This window comes from Bicyclus anynana, chromosome 12, assembly GCF_947172395.1.
Source record: "Bicyclus anynana chromosome 12, ilBicAnyn1.1, whole genome shotgun sequence".
In the NCBI taxonomy this organism is placed as follows: domain Eukaryota; kingdom Metazoa; phylum Arthropoda; class Insecta; order Lepidoptera; family Nymphalidae; genus Bicyclus; species Bicyclus anynana.
Genome location: NC_069094.1, coordinates 1271856 through 1288956, shown reverse-complemented (window position 1 = coordinate 1288956; position 17101 = coordinate 1271856). Strand labels below are relative to the sequence as shown.

The 17101-nt window shown below is 38.5% G+C and overlaps 1 protein-coding gene across 2 annotated transcripts in view; it reads left to right on the top strand.

The window, feature by feature from the left end:
• The window catches only part of LOC112052644 (uncharacterized), a 58921-nt gene that overhangs the window by 34754 nt on the left and 7066 nt on the right, over nt 1-17101 (top strand). For both annotated transcript variants that reach the window (XM_052884527.1, XM_052884529.1), the window contains exons 8-12: nt 9804-9947; nt 10329-10490; nt 10769-10945; nt 11424-11546; nt 16796-17040. In XM_052884527.1, the coding sequence (XP_052740487.1) occupies nt 9804-9947; nt 10329-10490; nt 10769-10945; nt 11424-11546; nt 16796-17040 (851 nt within the window). The remainder of the gene's footprint in view (nt 1-9803; nt 9948-10328; nt 10491-10768; nt 10946-11423; nt 11547-16795; nt 17041-17101) is intronic.

Sequence of the window (17101 nt, the reverse complement as noted above, 5' to 3'; positions counted from 1 at the left end):
AAGCCTCGTTCAATAGCCTATTTCAGGGCTCCCTAGACAGGAGATTTGAAGTTGGAGCTCAAAACCACCACGCTGCTCTTGCTAGCCGACGGTCCCAGTCATAATATCATTTACTAGCGGACGGCCAGGACATCGTCCGCGTGGAATTAAGTTTTTCACAAATCAACAAGGGCTGCGCGGGTGTGAAATCGTGCGTGCGGGGAAGTGTGGTGCATCAATCGTGGGTTTTTCATTCATCGCTACACGCCCTCCGGCCCGCGAGAACCATGGGGAGTGTTACGAACGAAGTTGCCAAGCTATAGATTATAGTAGACTTTTCCTTTTTATTAGATTTTTTTTAAAGAAGTAACAAACGTATTAACAGGTTATAGAAGCAAACAGAAGCCTAAGCCCTCCAATCCGCATCAGAAGAGCGTTGTGGGTATAATATATTCACGCTGCTATAAAAAGAGAAATCCAACCCTGCATACATTAAAAAGATGATGGCAACTATAAAGACCTATTCACATCAGTAGATCTTAAAACGTAATATAAAATATAAGTAACAATACAAAACATAGCAGTCGAGATATTGTAAATACCGTTTAGTGATCTCAGTGTGAGAGGCTCTTTATTTACCGGATACTTGTCTCGAGTCAGCAAATGAGCCAACATCCAGCTCTGGTTTAATGACAACAACTATGCCGTTGTATTTTATGTCTTGTTACTTTGACATAGGATATCTTTTTACTTTTTCGTTACGTAGATACGTAATAACATAGAGACAAGTTCAGTTTGTGTTGATGTTTTTATTTTTTTATTTTTTATGGATTCACGGAAGTGCGGGGAATGCTTTTTATTTTGACGTGTTATTGTTTGTTGTCTGCGGTTTCGTTCGCGTAAAAATATATTGTTTTTTTTTAAATCTAATAGTTTAAAGTGCGATTTAAATCTTTTAACACTATTATAAATAGGCAATCAAAATTATTTTACGCTTTTCTATCAATAGTTACAATTTCGTTTCAAAATAGAAGAGGCACGCGAATTTATTTCAGTCCTCGTTTTTCTGTTTTTCACTGTAAACAAAATATAGATTTTCTGAGATATAAAGTAGCCTATAGTTATGATGCTCAGTAATATGAAACCTCGCTCTATCGTCTAATGAAAGTTATTATTAAAACCGGCTAAGCCGTTCCAGAGATTAGCCCCGACAAACAGACAGACATACCTTTTTAAAAACAATTGTTTCTATATTAAGAAAATACAGTTACTTTGAAATCATACTCTCTGATGTAATTCCGAAGTAACTACATATTTTCCAATTCTATCACCTAGGTCCTAGATTATTAAAATTGTAATTATCATCATAAACATAATTAATGGATGATATAAAAGATGAAATTTTAATAATCTTGAAAATTAATCCCGGCTTCTTTTAGTTGCATTTTCGGCCTATTAAAATTTAAATTTGCCGTTAGCCACCACACAAATCCAACATCCGAATCCGGTATAATGACGTTTAAAATAATTGCCAGGTGACGAAAATCACTTACAAAATAATTACAACGCGATTCGCAGGGCTCATAAATAAAACGCGTTTGTTACGTCACGCGAAATAATTAAATCGCGTCGCCCGTAAATGTATATCAATTTAATTGGATCATAAAACTGAAGCTTTTACTATTAATAAAATCACGGATCAAGCTGCTATCCATGCTGTTGACTGTGCATTAATGGTACTGTACTTTAAAATACTGTAACGTGTTATAATTATCAGCAAAGGTTCAAGGCCTCTCCTGTAAGGATAGGGGATATCGAGCTTATTCCCAACACACTTCTCCGACGCAGGTTGTTGGGCTTAGGGTAGTGTTAAATTCTTTAACGACCACTGACCACTTGACCGGGATCGTCGGATTAACGCGCTCTCCCAGGCAACTTTAGCTAAAAAATTCATTCGAGAAAGGAAACCTCTGCAGCTCGTATAGTCTGGCACAGGATTCGAACCCAGGAACTCGTGATCCCAAACCGCAAAGCTAACAACTGGACCAACGAGGCGGAAAACGAGTGAACCTCGTTTTTTTTTTTAATTGATTAAAATGAAAAAACTATAATTTTTTCGTGTATTTATTTTTAATGCTTTTACTCAAACACAGTACATATACTTAATAATTTTGAAAATACTTGGCTTTTACTCAGTCATGCAAAACCTGTTATTGAAACCAAAAAAAAACGCCTGTTAATGAAAGTGAAATAAATGGTTCTTAAAAAACCTGGACTAATTTTGATAAATTTTTAAATAAATTAGTTTTTTATTATTCTGCAAAGAATAGAACGAATAAATAAACACATAAAAACATACATCCGAACAATAGAACCTTCATTTGTGTTCGGTTAAAAACTACCTTTTTTTAAAGTCGGTTACCAAAAAGGAAGTCAAATTGTCTACAGCAGTGGGGGCTAGGGAACCACCGTTCCTAGCATTGAACTTGGCTTTCGCCGTTTGCACTGTGTGTTCGAGATTCTCTCGAAGCATCGTTTATCGCATTGATGTCATGTGTCCCAGGACCCAAACACTGAAACATCAACGGACCTCGTATATCGCTGCAGCAACCACCAAACTGCGCGAACCTCAAGTACGGAGTTTAGAACAGCGCTCCGTTACACTGTCTTACTGTGTAGACACGGACTCCCGACTAGTATGGTGAACCGGCCGTATATATAGTTCAAAGCGATAAACATTTCGTTAGCGTGAGTTAGGACTTTAGCCAATAACTTGTTATTGTATTGAGTTATTTGAATTCAAGTTGTGTTTATTATATTAGCGACATCTTAGGATGTGACCTAAACCTTTTTTTATGTATATTTTAAATTATTTTGTAATATTTTTCTCACATTACTGATTTTTACTGTGTATAATGTTTTTTTTTTTGCAAAAATGTTGATTTTAAATAAACGTAAGGGTTTTTTAAGGTTTGTATCTTTGTTACCTGCTATCTCCAAAAACCACCATGATAGTTTCCTATATAGATATACTAGCGGACGCCCGCGACTTCGTCCGCGTGACCGCGTGACACTCGATGTAAACTTTCAACCCAGATTTCTCCTCCTGTTACCTAATAAGTATATTTGCATGTTAATATATACATATATAATAAATAGTCCATTAATCATCTTACAAAAAGATGACTTGAATCGTAAAAGATTTAGGTATATGAAAAAGCTAAATAAAAGTGGTGTAGCTAAATTCGGATCACTTTTTGCGGTGATTATGTAGGTACGTAACCTATCTATAGTATAAAATTATCATTGACTAGCTGCACGCCGCGCGGTTTCACCGGCGTGGTATCCGTTCCTGTAGGAATACGGGTTAATATATAGCCTTCCTCGATAAATGGGCTATCTAACACTGAAAGAATTTTTCAAATAGGACCAGTAATTCCTGAGATTAGCGCGTTCAATCAATCAAACAAACAAACAAACTCTTCAGCTTTATAATATTAGTATAGATACAAAAAAGTCCGCGACACCATATATCTATCTTCTATATATTAGCAGATATAGTACCTTTTTTGTTTTAAAAATTATTAATTTTATATAGGTAGGTTTACTTTATCATAAGTATATTATAGAGATAAGATTTGCACATAAGTGAAAGCGAACCTTGACCGGGTCCGCTATTGAATATAATATTTTAAAATAGGGGTAGAAAGTTGACGTCGATTTTTACGCGGACAAAGTCGCAGGCGTCCGCTAGTCATTTATAAAAGTAGTATTTTTTATATACTATAGTAGTATACCAGTGCGGGGAAACAGTTCAAGGTAAGCGCGCCGGTGGGCAGAGTTTCCGCCGCTACCCACTTCCGCTGCTTTGTTGAAACAACCCGACACTGGACACACTGGATAAGTAATGGCTGCTTCCTTACGTACCCAATGCGGACGCTGAGATTTGTGTAGCACGAAGTTCTGGGGTACTTTGATTCATTTAATCTTGTATTGTTTTTTCTTTCCTGCATTTTTTCTTCGGAGCTTTTAAAGTTTCAAAGTCAACAAGGACCCCTTATAGTCTCTCGGTTCTCGTCTCTCTCCGTCTGTCGGTTTGACTTACAAACTAATATAGCCCTCATTCGCACGAAAGTATTATTAACGGTCGTCAAAAAAGCGTTCAAATACAACAATTGCATTCCCAAGTAGGTTTGGCCAGGGGCGTTTGGTACTAACTACTCGGTTCCCATCGAATTACCTTTTAAAAACCCATTATTGTAATCAATTTTATACGATTTAAATACGATATTACCACAGTATTTCTATAATATACCTAGACTATAGTTTGTAGAAATACTGTTATATTATGATATACCTACGGCCACTACCTACGCAATTCTAAAGCAAAAGTTTTACGAATTAAAATAATATGTACTGGAAACTTGTAAAAAACTAGCCTACCTTGTTAAGCGTGCATTACGGCGAAAGTCCTGTATATTTTACTAATGTATCATATAAAAACAGCAATGGACGCTCACACCCATTCGCAATTAGTGTGACCGCAATCGGATTTTATAAGCCGTCAATATTCGAGTTATATTTTTCTTCTCTTTCTAACCTCGACTGGGCGCATGAGGTGGCATGAGAGAGATTTTATTAAATTCAGTGTTTATTATTTTACATGGTGATTTTATGTAGTTGTTCGGATTTATAAGATAATGTTACTGTCTTTAGTTTAATACTATGTATTTCGAGTGTCATTATCGCTTTAATTTACATGGGGTTACCTTAGTCAATATCACACTCCTCGCTACTGGTACCTATAATATGTTCACATGACAGTGTTTTTAAAACACGACGTTTTTTCGAGTAGTGTTGCACTTTCAATTTTGGGCGTTGTAACGCTTTTTTAACGTCCGTTAAAAATCTCGCGCGAATGAGGGCTTATCATGTACAAGCTGACGCCGCGCGGTTTTACTCGCGTGGTTCCCGTTCCCGTAGGAATACGGGGATAAGATATAGCCTATAGCCTTCCTAAATAAATGGGCTATCTAACACTGAAAGAATTTTTCAAATCGGACCAGTAGTTCCTGAGATTAGCGCGTTAAATCAAACAAACGAACTCTTCAGCTTTATAATATTAGTATAGATGAAAACTATAGTTTAACATAGGCACACCTACAAGTTCGTAAAATAAAATCTTCATTACCTCCCCATTAGGATACATGTAAAATGGGAATACATTTATTTTAAGTCGTTCATACCATAGTGTAAGATGTTATTATTATAGGACTCAAAAGTGATTACAAATATAAGAATACTAAAGTCGAACAAAGTGATTCACAGCACTTGTCAGGACAACTTAATTAACAAATCAAACTGTAACCAAAATAAGACCCTAGAATGGCAGAGAATGACCTCGAGTGGAGTCACGCACTTTTGAACGATGTATGTAGGGTTAAAGGATCCTTTGACTGTATACAAACACTCCCCTTTTCCACTCAAGTCACTCTCCCCGCCTATCCCAAGTAACCCATAAAGAATTACACAACAAGAGATGTGGACGGCTCGAACGCCACGAGCACACTGAAGCCGACACTAGATCGAGCGACGTCACTGTCACAGACTACTATTTCCTACACTATTTATTAACAACATGTAAATTTAAAAGCGGCAAACGCGGCCTTTTTATGAGGCCTGGTCAAGCGATGAATTCACAGATCTGTAATTCATCACTGGCAACACCCAATCGAAGTCTTCAATCTCCTAATGTTACTATATCCTGTGTATAGAACATAGAACGAAGTTGAGCGAGGACTGGCCTCGTGTGCCTCTTGAAACACAATAGCGCCTTCATAAACACACCTCCATCGGAGAGTGCCTATTGAAAGCTTTTATACGGCTTCCATACGGTTGACAGGTGCTCAAAACTGTTATTGACGTCAAGGCCATCTTTAGCCATCTAACTTTTATAGGTTCGTGTTTCCTCGCTTCACAACTTATGTAACAGACTCGGAGCATGCAACTACCAGACCTACTTCATTTTCATAGGCGTATATAGCGGGAGAATGGTCCAATGCCCACCCTAGGATACTGCGCTACCGATTTGAAATTCTATGATGGACGCGGTAATACTAATAATTTTACACAAAATGTAATTTAAAATATCAAATAATAACCATTACAACTTATAATAAAGAAAAACCTATAATAAAAATTTTGAATAATATATTAAAGCCTTTTCGGATACCTAGATACGAAGAATATCTTCTCTCCATGTAAAAGAGGGGATATGCAGCTTAAACGCACCACGTTAGTGATAATTCGTTAACGACCACTATCAGATTTTAAGCCGTCGGCCACCGACAGCTAAAAGATATCTCCGAGAAGCAAAACCAGAATCTTATACAAACAGACTTCATTAAATGAAGAGTATCTGACCATAGCAAGCTTTCGTTCTATAAGCGATACCTCTTTGTTACTCGTACTATAGGAGTAAATCAATATGTATCTAGTAATAAAAAATTGTAACATACAAGAACGTAATGATTTTTTTGTTACACACTTATAGACGGCTGCGACTTAATCCGTAAAAAAAAATGTTAAAGGCCGTGGCTAGTTACCATCCTACCGACAAAAGACGTACCTACCGCCAAGCGATTAAACGTTCCGGTACGGTGTTGTGTAGAAACCGAAAGGGGTGTGGATTTTCATCCTCCTCCTAACAAGTTAGCCCGCTTCCATTTTAGATTGCATCATCACTTAGCATCAGGTGAGATTATAGTCAAGGGCTAACATGTAAAGAAAAAAAATGCCTAATAAAAATCTTTCTCCTTCTTATTTTTCATCTTCCTACTCCTACCAGGGTACAGGTAGGCAGTATGGAGTGTAGACTAACGTAACTTTGAAAGGTTTCCAGAACCCAAAGTTCCTTCCTTCCTTTTTTTTATAAGTATATCATCATGGGATGAAATATCATGAGAAAATGATGCCCAGTTATCTAGTCACCCGAGACTTACTATCTTCGTGACAACCGTTCGCTCACTAAACTATAGGTAAGGGAAATCGATGGACGTCCACTACTGGACGTCCACTATAGGCTTCTTGCATGGACTTCCAAACAAAACGGTCTCGAGCCGCGAGCATCCAGCTGCTCTCTGCAACCCGCTTGATGTCCTCGGTCCACCTAATGAAAATCGACCAACACTGCGTTTTCCGGTGCGGGGTCGCCATTCCAGCACCTTGGGACGCCAACGTCCATCGGCTCTTCGAACTACGTAGCCTGTCCATTGCCACTTTAGCTTCGCGACTCGCTGAGCTATATCAGTGACTGGTTCTTTTCCGGATCTCCCTTATTTATATTCGATCGCGCAGAGAAACACTAAGCATAGCTCACTCTATCGCCCGCTGAGTGACTTTGAGCCTTTTTATCAGGGCCACAACCACCAGGTCTCGGATCCGTAAGTCATCGCTGGCAACACGCACTGTTCGAAGACTTTCGTTTTCAGGCACTGAGGAATTTTGACAAAAAGATGTTTATACTTCTACATCTTATTAATATTATTATAAAGAGGTAACGTTTGTGGTATTGTAAGGGTAAGCTTTTAACACTAAAAAGCCACGTTATTTGTTAGCCTCGTAGGCTATATTTTATGCCCGTATTCTGACAGGAACGGGAACTACGCGTGCAAAACCACAGGGCAACGGCTAGTAGGTAATAAACAAAGAGTGAATTTTAGGACACCTAATCTCTTGGTCAAAAAAATCTGTGAGTTTCATAACAATTTCTAACAGACGCTGAAAACACCACAATATTATCAAGTTTCTGCCCTAGTTTGAAAAAATCGAAGATCCGCTGCAATCTACGACGCAAACGTTGACTTTGACCCAGTATACCTACCTATCATTAATAGTTCATTAATTTCTTTACTGAAATTTCAAAGACGTTCTCTGAAGCCTTTCCGAAGATTTAATACAAGGTCGAGTCGAGTTACCTTTGTCTATACTTTGTTCACGTAAATGAGCGGGATTTTTAACCGACTTCCAAAAAGGAGGAGGAGGGAGGAACCAATGTCATGTTTTAATTAAAGACGTTTCTAAAAGAACCACTGAAAATTTGTAATTTAAACGGCTTGAATTAAAACATCACTAGCTTGACACCGCCTTCAAACTGATCAGAAGGTAGCACATAGGTAAAATGTTATTTTTTGCTTTTTAGTTTAGGTTAATTTTTCGGTTGGAAGTCGGTTGATTTTTTTTATTAAAATTTTTATCTTTGTTTATTTTTTTACATGATTAGTTTTGTTCGCAACTGTTTGACCTCAAATATTAACATTGGAGGTCAAACATATTTCGTTTATATTAAAGTGGACCTTGTTTACCTACAACATGGACTGAATTCATGGACATTTTAACATTTATTGAAAAAGTCAAATTATTTTACATGGTAGGCTTAACATGCACACCACAACACACCTAATATCTCAAAACGAGAAAAAGACAAAAATGTCGACCACTAGTAATCGAAAATATAGCATTCTTTCAGTGTTCTGAGACGAAAGAGACCGCGATATTTAAACTTCGCTGCTATCTGTGTGCCTAGTGTTTAGTTAATTAAAACAGTTGTGCATTAGTGCCAATAGATGGTGTTGTTTCAATTCCTTAAAAATTCACGTTTACGTTAACGCGATAGTAACAGTATCAAACTATGGTCTAAACTAAACTATGGCCCTCTGGTTGACAATATGTTTTATGTCCTCACGAGATATGTCGTCGACGCATGCTAGGCCTAAGGTATAAGCTATTTATCAGATATTATGAGTAAATTAATTTTATTTCACTACACAATTCACATTCACAAGGTGTTTTCTATAAGGGCTCCTTGTCCTATCCCTAAAAACGAGCATTTTACGGACTACTACAGGTAGTCTATTTGAAAACCTATTTATGTTGTCTATAACCCAATTCGATGTAATCCAATGCGGAGTAAAACAAACTCACTTAATTGCTTCGTATAAAAATATTCATAAAGTCATCCATTTACGTTTCCAAACTAATTCTTCTATAGATGAAGGTATACTCAATTTACATAGAACCTTAATGCTTTTCTTATCGGACACGATCTGGCAATTTGTTTTCGCTACGGCACCGTACAGTTCCGTGGCCGAAGCCGTTCGACCTTTGCCGTCAAGGTCGACTGACGACACGTCAGCGGTATTACCTGCAGTGGAGATTACCTTCTGATGGCTCATGGCTGTGACAGTGACCGATGGACGAACCACGAAGCCCTGTGCTTCTTCGTAACAAAGCTATAAGCTGCCTGAATAGTAAGGCGGTGATTTATTTACTTAGTCTATCGTTCCAATTTATAACAACCATAGACGTAATAAAAAGTTCAGACACCGTCTCCGGAACTAAAATGACGCACCCCAATTCTGCCAGTGTACAAGCCGAAACACACAGATGAACATATGAACAGACCGCCATTAATTTCCTATATCTGGCAATACACTTCACACTCACACACAGATACTCGGCGCCATTAAGGTGCTTCAGTTGTTTGACAGCCTCTGCCTATCTAAAAAAAACATGGTGATTTATTTATTACTTATTAGTCTATTGTCATTATTAAATTTCATGTTAGGGTTAACCGATTTTTGCACGCATTTTTTTCTAAACAAAGCAGTATTCTGGAAGATTCTTCTGAACTGTAAATGACGAGGATCAGTTAGGCTAATTCATAACTTTCCGCATTTTTCATAAAGACCAGAGGAATTCCTGATCTGACCTGAATTGATCGAAGATTCTTCTAAATTTTTAATTCTTTGTGTTCTTTGTTCTAGCGAAGGGCATGTACCTGGGGTCCCCGTGCGAGTTCACGTGCAACCCGAGCCTGCTGCACGTGTACTGCGAGCCGCGCACCAGCTCGTGCCAGTGCGACCCCAAGCACCCTGTGTCACTGGGGGTCACCACAGGCTGCGCCAAACGTAAGGACTCGTTACCTGTGCTTGTGCCCACTAGATTTTTTATCAAATCAAAATAAAAATCAATGATCTTATACCGAAGAATGACACCTTGAGAAGCTAGCCTTCGTTTCGCTGTGAAATCAATAGTCGGATACAGAAGGCAGTAATTCTTAAGAAGCCTATCCACCAATTAATTGGGCTATTAAGCTCAAAATTTACCAAGAGACGTGCATTGACCACACGACTAAAGTAAAACTTCTTTAGCTTTCCCTCTAAACGTCCGTTCGCCTCACCCACACTTTTCCTAAAGCATTAACCAGCTTACTCTCCGAGTCAAATGCATAAAGAAGTATTATTTCAAAAAAAAAAAAATATTAATATCATAATTTTATATGATTTCAGCAAAAAAGTTGGGAGAGCAATGCTTTTACCAAGAGACGTGCCACGCGTTCGACCCGCACGCGTCGTGCGTGCAGGTCAACCACAACGCCTATTGCCAGTGCGACGCCGGCTACCACACCACCAGCCACTCGCGGCCTACGCAGAGGATATTCTGCACTGAAGGTCTCTTCTAGCTTTAGTGTATAGGCTATGGGTTGGCCACAATCACATATAGTGGGGTTACGTTTCGTGCCGCACGCAGAGGATATTCCAGCTTTTACTATATAGCGTAAAAGCTAGCACTTTCTTACTATCAATTTACAAACATTGTTATGTGTTTGAATTTTTATGACTGAACTCGTCCGGGGCTCTGCTTTGTAATTAGCGATGATTTGACACTAAACCTAAGGTGGATTTGCTTGTTTTGCATCATTATCACATCGCGCATGCGTTTCTTTCAGACTTGGTGTTGCTGACAGCGGACATGCCGACGCTGTTAGGCGTGGCGTCGGGCATCTTCGTGCTGGCGGGGCTGCTGTGCATGGTGCTGCACCTGTACACCAAAGCGCGCTACCACCCCGCGCACCTGGCTGACGCGCGCCTCACGCCGCCCTGCCTCTACTCGCTCAACGACACCGGTGAGAGCGATATTCTCGGTGCTGCTGATGTTGGACATGCCGACGCTGTTAGGCGTGCTGTGGGTGTGGGATCAAACCTCCCTAAGTTTTTATGAACATACCTCATATTATAACATTGTATGTTTTTACAAAAAAAATCGATACGTACTATTCTCGCAGTATCTCTGCGTGGTCGAGTCAGAAATGAGGAGGACAAGAACCAAAGTCCTTAGGATACCAAGATTTGGAATGGCAACCCTGCACTAGAAAGCACAGTGTTGGTTTTCCCCTCACCAGGTGGACTGACGACATCAAGCGAATCGCAGGCAGCTCAAGATCGTGGTGTTTAAAAGTCCCTAAGTCCTGCAGTGGCCCATGTCCTGCAGTGGATGTTCATCGGGTGTTATGATGATGATCGTTTCGAAACTAGCTTTGAGGTGACTGTTAAAAAAATTAACAAGTTGTCTGTACTGTGATTGCGACTGTGGCGTTGTTGCAGGGGGCACGCTGAGCGCGACCCGTGCGTCATCACGTGCGTCGTCGCGCAGCGGCATGACGAGCGGCACGCTAGAGCTAGAGGGCACATCGCGGCGCGAGTCACGTCGCGCTGCGTCGCGCGCAGGTGCGGCGCGCACGGCGGCCATCTTGCTAATCTCGCGCCACCTGAAGGCCGTAAGGGACGGCGGCGCGCACCCGCCCAAGTGCGCCGCCAAAGGTGATCCGGATGATGTATGCGCGCCCTATATGCACGACTGTGTTCCGCGGCAGTGGGCGGCGCTACCTCCTCCAACGCCCAGTATTATGCTATTCCCGCGTGAGCTTTTTCAAGTATTTAGCTGAGCTCGGTTTTTCTAGAACCTTTACTTGAAGAAGAATTGGTTGTATTTTTGTGTAAATGATCATAAACAAGATAACACAGTAAATGGATTATTTCTTCTTTGGATATACAATATACATATGCCTGACACCATAGCTAATGCGCTCAGAACCATCTATAATCCCAACACGGTTCTCCAACGCGGGTTGGTGGGCTTAGGGTAATAATTTACTTTTTCTAACGACCAGATGTTGATTGTGAGTGGAACCGACGGAGAAAGACAAATTGCTTTTCTGGCAAATATTTATGTCTACATGATCCCTTATAAACAAAAGTGGTGTTCCGAAATTCCTCTTTTCACATAAAAATCAAACAATTTAATTTCATAAACACTTCATATACCTACTGAACGTTATCTATTGTGATATTATTATATGCTAAAACGCTTGATGGTAAATATAAATGTCCCAAGTAACCTCCAATAATCTTTTAATGATCCAACCACTCTGTTTCCACGGAATCAGGGAAGATTATTATCATGTCTTTAGTTCTCTTCGTTTTCATTGCGAATACAATGAAGATATGCAGACGAAGTGAACAATGCTATTAATGTAAGAAAGTTGGACGTTAGAGGAGAGTGTGTGCGCCGTCGCATGTGCCCACGAGTCGCTCGCGCGTTAGTTGTGGCGTGTTGGTGTTAGCGGCCGGGCGACGACGCGACTGCACCACCACCTATCAATTTTTCTTATACTAACACTGCTGACTTACTGACAATTAACTTACGTAGAAATAATTTTTATAGTTTTGACTCAAGAGCTGGCCCTTAATTGATTAAAATGATAAACCTCGCCATCCATAGGTGTAATAGCGTATTGGATACTTCGTCATTGAATAATTCAATGGCGTGTATTTCTTGTAAATATTTTATGGTTTTAACAGGCTTTAATACATAATTTTATAAAAGCTCAAAGTTTTTCAGTTATATCTTCTACCATATAGAAATACGCTATGAGAAACTCATGGTTTCTGGAGTAACTCCAGACACGTGAAAGAAACCATGAGTTTCGTAGCAATCCTTTGTCATAGAGAGAGTTACGCTAACAATCTACAAAGTAACTTTGAACTGAAACTGGTTATGTTCTCCTATAAATGAGCAATAGCCTTTGATCCCCTTACTAGATATAATTTTGCCTCTGACTTCAAAAGATAAACGCTTGTACGAGTAAGATCTCAAGACATAATTATGGATAATGCAATACGTGTTCTTTTTGGTGGCCTATAAGTCATAGTATTCAAATTTAAAGTGTCTAACCTTAATTTTCAAAAATGTATCTACTTTAGAAGACTTCAAAATATTTTGGGTTATTTAATAAATTTGCTTTAATATGCTTTATTACGACCATGGCTGCTAAAAATGTAATGCACCTACGTAAGTTGTATTACTAGGTATACATATAATTACCTATATGCTATATGGTTAAGTCTGCTTCTAGTATGGAATTTTGAGATAATCTAATAAATAGGTCCCTCAAAACACCAGTTTTTCACCAAATATATCAAAGTCTCTTACCGAGACATATAAAGATCTTTTAACCTAGACCAGCTAAAAATATTAAAATTACTTGACAAGTAGTTGTACAATGTGTTGTTTTGGTTTTAAGCTGCTTCAAAAGTGTGCTATAAAATTGATTAGTGGTGTGCAAGTCGCATTACGCTCTTCGTGTGGCGCGAGCAAGATGGCCGGTCCTTTGTCTGTCTCTTCCGTGTGTCTATCAGCTTTTGTATTGTCGAGAAACTGAAGGTGGCGTACGCCGTTGTGGTGTGTACCCAACGGTCCAACGAGAAAAAGAATTTCCAGCCATTTATGCTCGCTACGACATATCTGGTGAAGAGAAAATGTCATACTCGGCCAATGGTGGTCGAGACGAAAATTTCGTTCTCTGTTAGTTTTTTTGATTTTTTAAGTTAGTAGTGATATTTCCCGTTCTGCACTATTCGTCGACAAATTAGTCATTTTGTCCCCACTAGATAATGTTATGTCGTGGTGTGCATCTTAGACTAAAATTTAATCATAGATCTGACAAATAAAGATTTCTTTAGAGATACAAAAAAAAATTCTCAGTGTCTTGCCTTCTTTAAGAACTTATTGGACCGTTGTTTGCCACCATTATTTTACAAAACCCCTCCAAAATAAAGACTTTTTACTAAAAGTGGGTAAGACCGTAGTCCAATGGATGAGGTTTAAACTTACCACTTATTGCTATTGAGTTATTGAACCATTTTGTTAAAGACACTATATCTAGCTTTGACGCAACCTCTATCACTATTAATAATTTTCACAAAAATTTTGGTGATGTCATATTTGTAGCTCGTTTAAAGCAATTGAAATTTTCTAAGGTAAAATATTTTACTGTCACTATCCTATTACTAGCGACAAAATCACAAACTCATATGCTAAATTAAATTAAACGCTTGATTAAATTGAAATAATATCTCCTACTCTCTATCAAAGCTTTGATGAAAAGTTTTGGTTGCCTTTTTTAAATATCTTATATCAAAGTTTTGAAGACCATCGCTTGCCTTCTTTAAACATCTGTATACATATATGTTAAGAATTGCTATAGCAATGCTAAGGCGGGCCAAAGCTTCAGTTTCAAGAAAAGCACGTTGCTTTCCGCTTTCCGTACGTTATCTTCAAGTGTGTATTGCATGGGAAATGCTTATTGGCACGTGGTAATGTATAAAAAAATATATATTATGTACATTTACTAATGTTTGATTAATATTTTATATAGTTACAATCATAGACAATAAAAAGTCCAGACGCCGTCTCCTGAACAGAAAAGTAACGCAACCCAGTTCTGCTAGTTCGCATATACGTACATGCCAACACGCACACAGATGCACATAATATGAAGACAGGACGACCGCCATTAGTTTCCTATACACTTACATTGGTAATACACTTCACACTCACACATACTCGTAGACACTCGGCGCCATTGTGGTGCTGTGGTGTGTTGATTAACAGCGAGATACCGTCTGCCTATTTTATAAGTCTATGGTTACAATATAGGGTTTGATTTGTTTGTTAAAAAAAAAAATTCAACTTTTTACATAAACTCATTATAATATTTTCTCATATACAAGTTTAGTAATATTTTTGAAATATAGACCTGTTTGTCGAGTTGTTATAATTTACAAAATGTTGTGATTGATTACATTTTCCAAAGTAACATACCACCGGCATGTACGCCTTTCATGTTTGTCGCTGTGTCGTAAGTCATCAACCCATATTCGGCTCACTGCTGAGCTCGAGTCTCCTCTCAGAATGAGAGGGTTTAGGCCAATAGTCCACCACGCTTGCCCAATGCGGATTGGCAGACTTCACACACGCAGAGAATTGAGATAATTCTCTCGTATGCAGGTTTCCTCACGATGTTTTCCTTCACCGATTGAGACACGTGATATTTAATTTCTTAAAATGCACACAACTGAAAAGTTGGAGGTGCATGCCCCGGACCGGATTCGAACCCACACCCTCCGGAATCGGAAGCAGAGGTCATATCCACTGGGCTATCACAGCAGTGTCGTAAGTACTGCTATGTTATACATATATATAATATATCTGTAAGTATGTCAGAGATTACTTTTAAATAATGTGTAATCTTTATTGTTTCAACATTATGATTGTATACATTCCGGCAAATTTAAGCGTGACATGAAAAAAATGCGGCAAATCAAAAATCAGCATTTTATGTATTTTGGTCATAAATATAGATTAATGAAATAAATAAACTTTTTCTTGATTTACTAACTATAGCAATAGTTATACTAATAGCATTAACAACTGAGTCTTAGGGCCATAAATCATTTCTCTATATCTATCTCGCTTGCACTTATGGGTCTTATGGAGCCGTCTAGTGAAGGGTGTAACAATGAAAGACATATTATCGATAAGTAAAGTTTATTATCGTATCTTGTTCACAAAATTAAAAAAATTAACAATATTTGATTTAATATAATACATATTTCATATTATATAATTATTAACTAAATAAAATTAATCTTCATCTGAGTCTTCATCATCAGAATCTTCGTCTTCTGCCAAATTTATTATATATTAGTATCCATAGTGCGCAACGAGTAACACATGAATGTATTTATTTAATTGCAGTAAACACATTTATAGCAAAAAAAATACGCAATGCAATTACATTAGAAACCGACCAATCAGAATCGTCCAAATCATTATTGACTCATCATTAGCACGTGCGCAGGTAGCCGTTTATCGATAATTAGGGTGCGCAGGTAGGCGCGCTGCACATTCCTATCTTTTTTGACTTTTATGACCGGACGACTCAGATGATAATGCGCATACTATAGTATGTAGGTAACACAATGCAGATTATTAAATTTCCGTTTTTTCCCAGTCACGCTTTCATTTGCCAGAGTCTAACAGTGGAATTCATAGACGTTGTAAGACACCCCCAGGGGATCATTCACCCGTTAAGTGTCAAATTCTCAAACAAATAGAGGCTAAATTCGACACTCAGCAGCTAAATGATCCCCTGGGGGTGCCCCTACTATGTCTATGAATTCCACTGTAAATCTGCAGACATCATAGTTTCTGAATATTGTTTTGTAATGTGACTATTGCTTTTCACAGTTATGGAGTAAATTAAAAACACTTATAAGTACTCGTAGCATTAATAATTATGATTCGAACATTTTGATTGATAATAATAGCAAGATCCATCTTTAGAAGTGCACAGAGTCGATATTTCGTCCCAGCTGCATGGATCGTGGTCACGACGGGACTGAAGTTTCAAGTTTGCAAGATGCGAACTTGACAACAACTGTTATGGGCAGAACCGATGTACCCTCTTTCTTATTCTTTTTTCGCTTTTTTCAACAATCTCACGTTTTTTAACCTCACGTTCGAATAACTCGTAATGAACAACCACGAAATAAGTTTAAAACCATTAGTTTCCATTTTGTTTCATATTTATTATTTATCCATTACTAAAACATAAACTTAATATTCGATCCAGGTTCGAGACGTCCAAGTCTAAGCTCAGTGCAGAGCAGTTCATCTTCCATTAGGAGTTATAGTGCAAAGAAATGGGAGAGAGAAAGAGAGCAGAAGGAGAGAAGACAGATGAGCATGCGTCTCGCTCAGCTGCACGACAAAATGGCGGCCGGGAGAGACATACCGAAGCATGCGCCGACGCCGTCTCCCCGGTCGCCTAATAACTCCACTGATGGACTGCTGCCGTCTGTCTGTGAAATTAGAGAGGCACGTATATTATCTTTAAGATATTCTTTTTTTAATTATATAAATGACAAGAATCGTGATA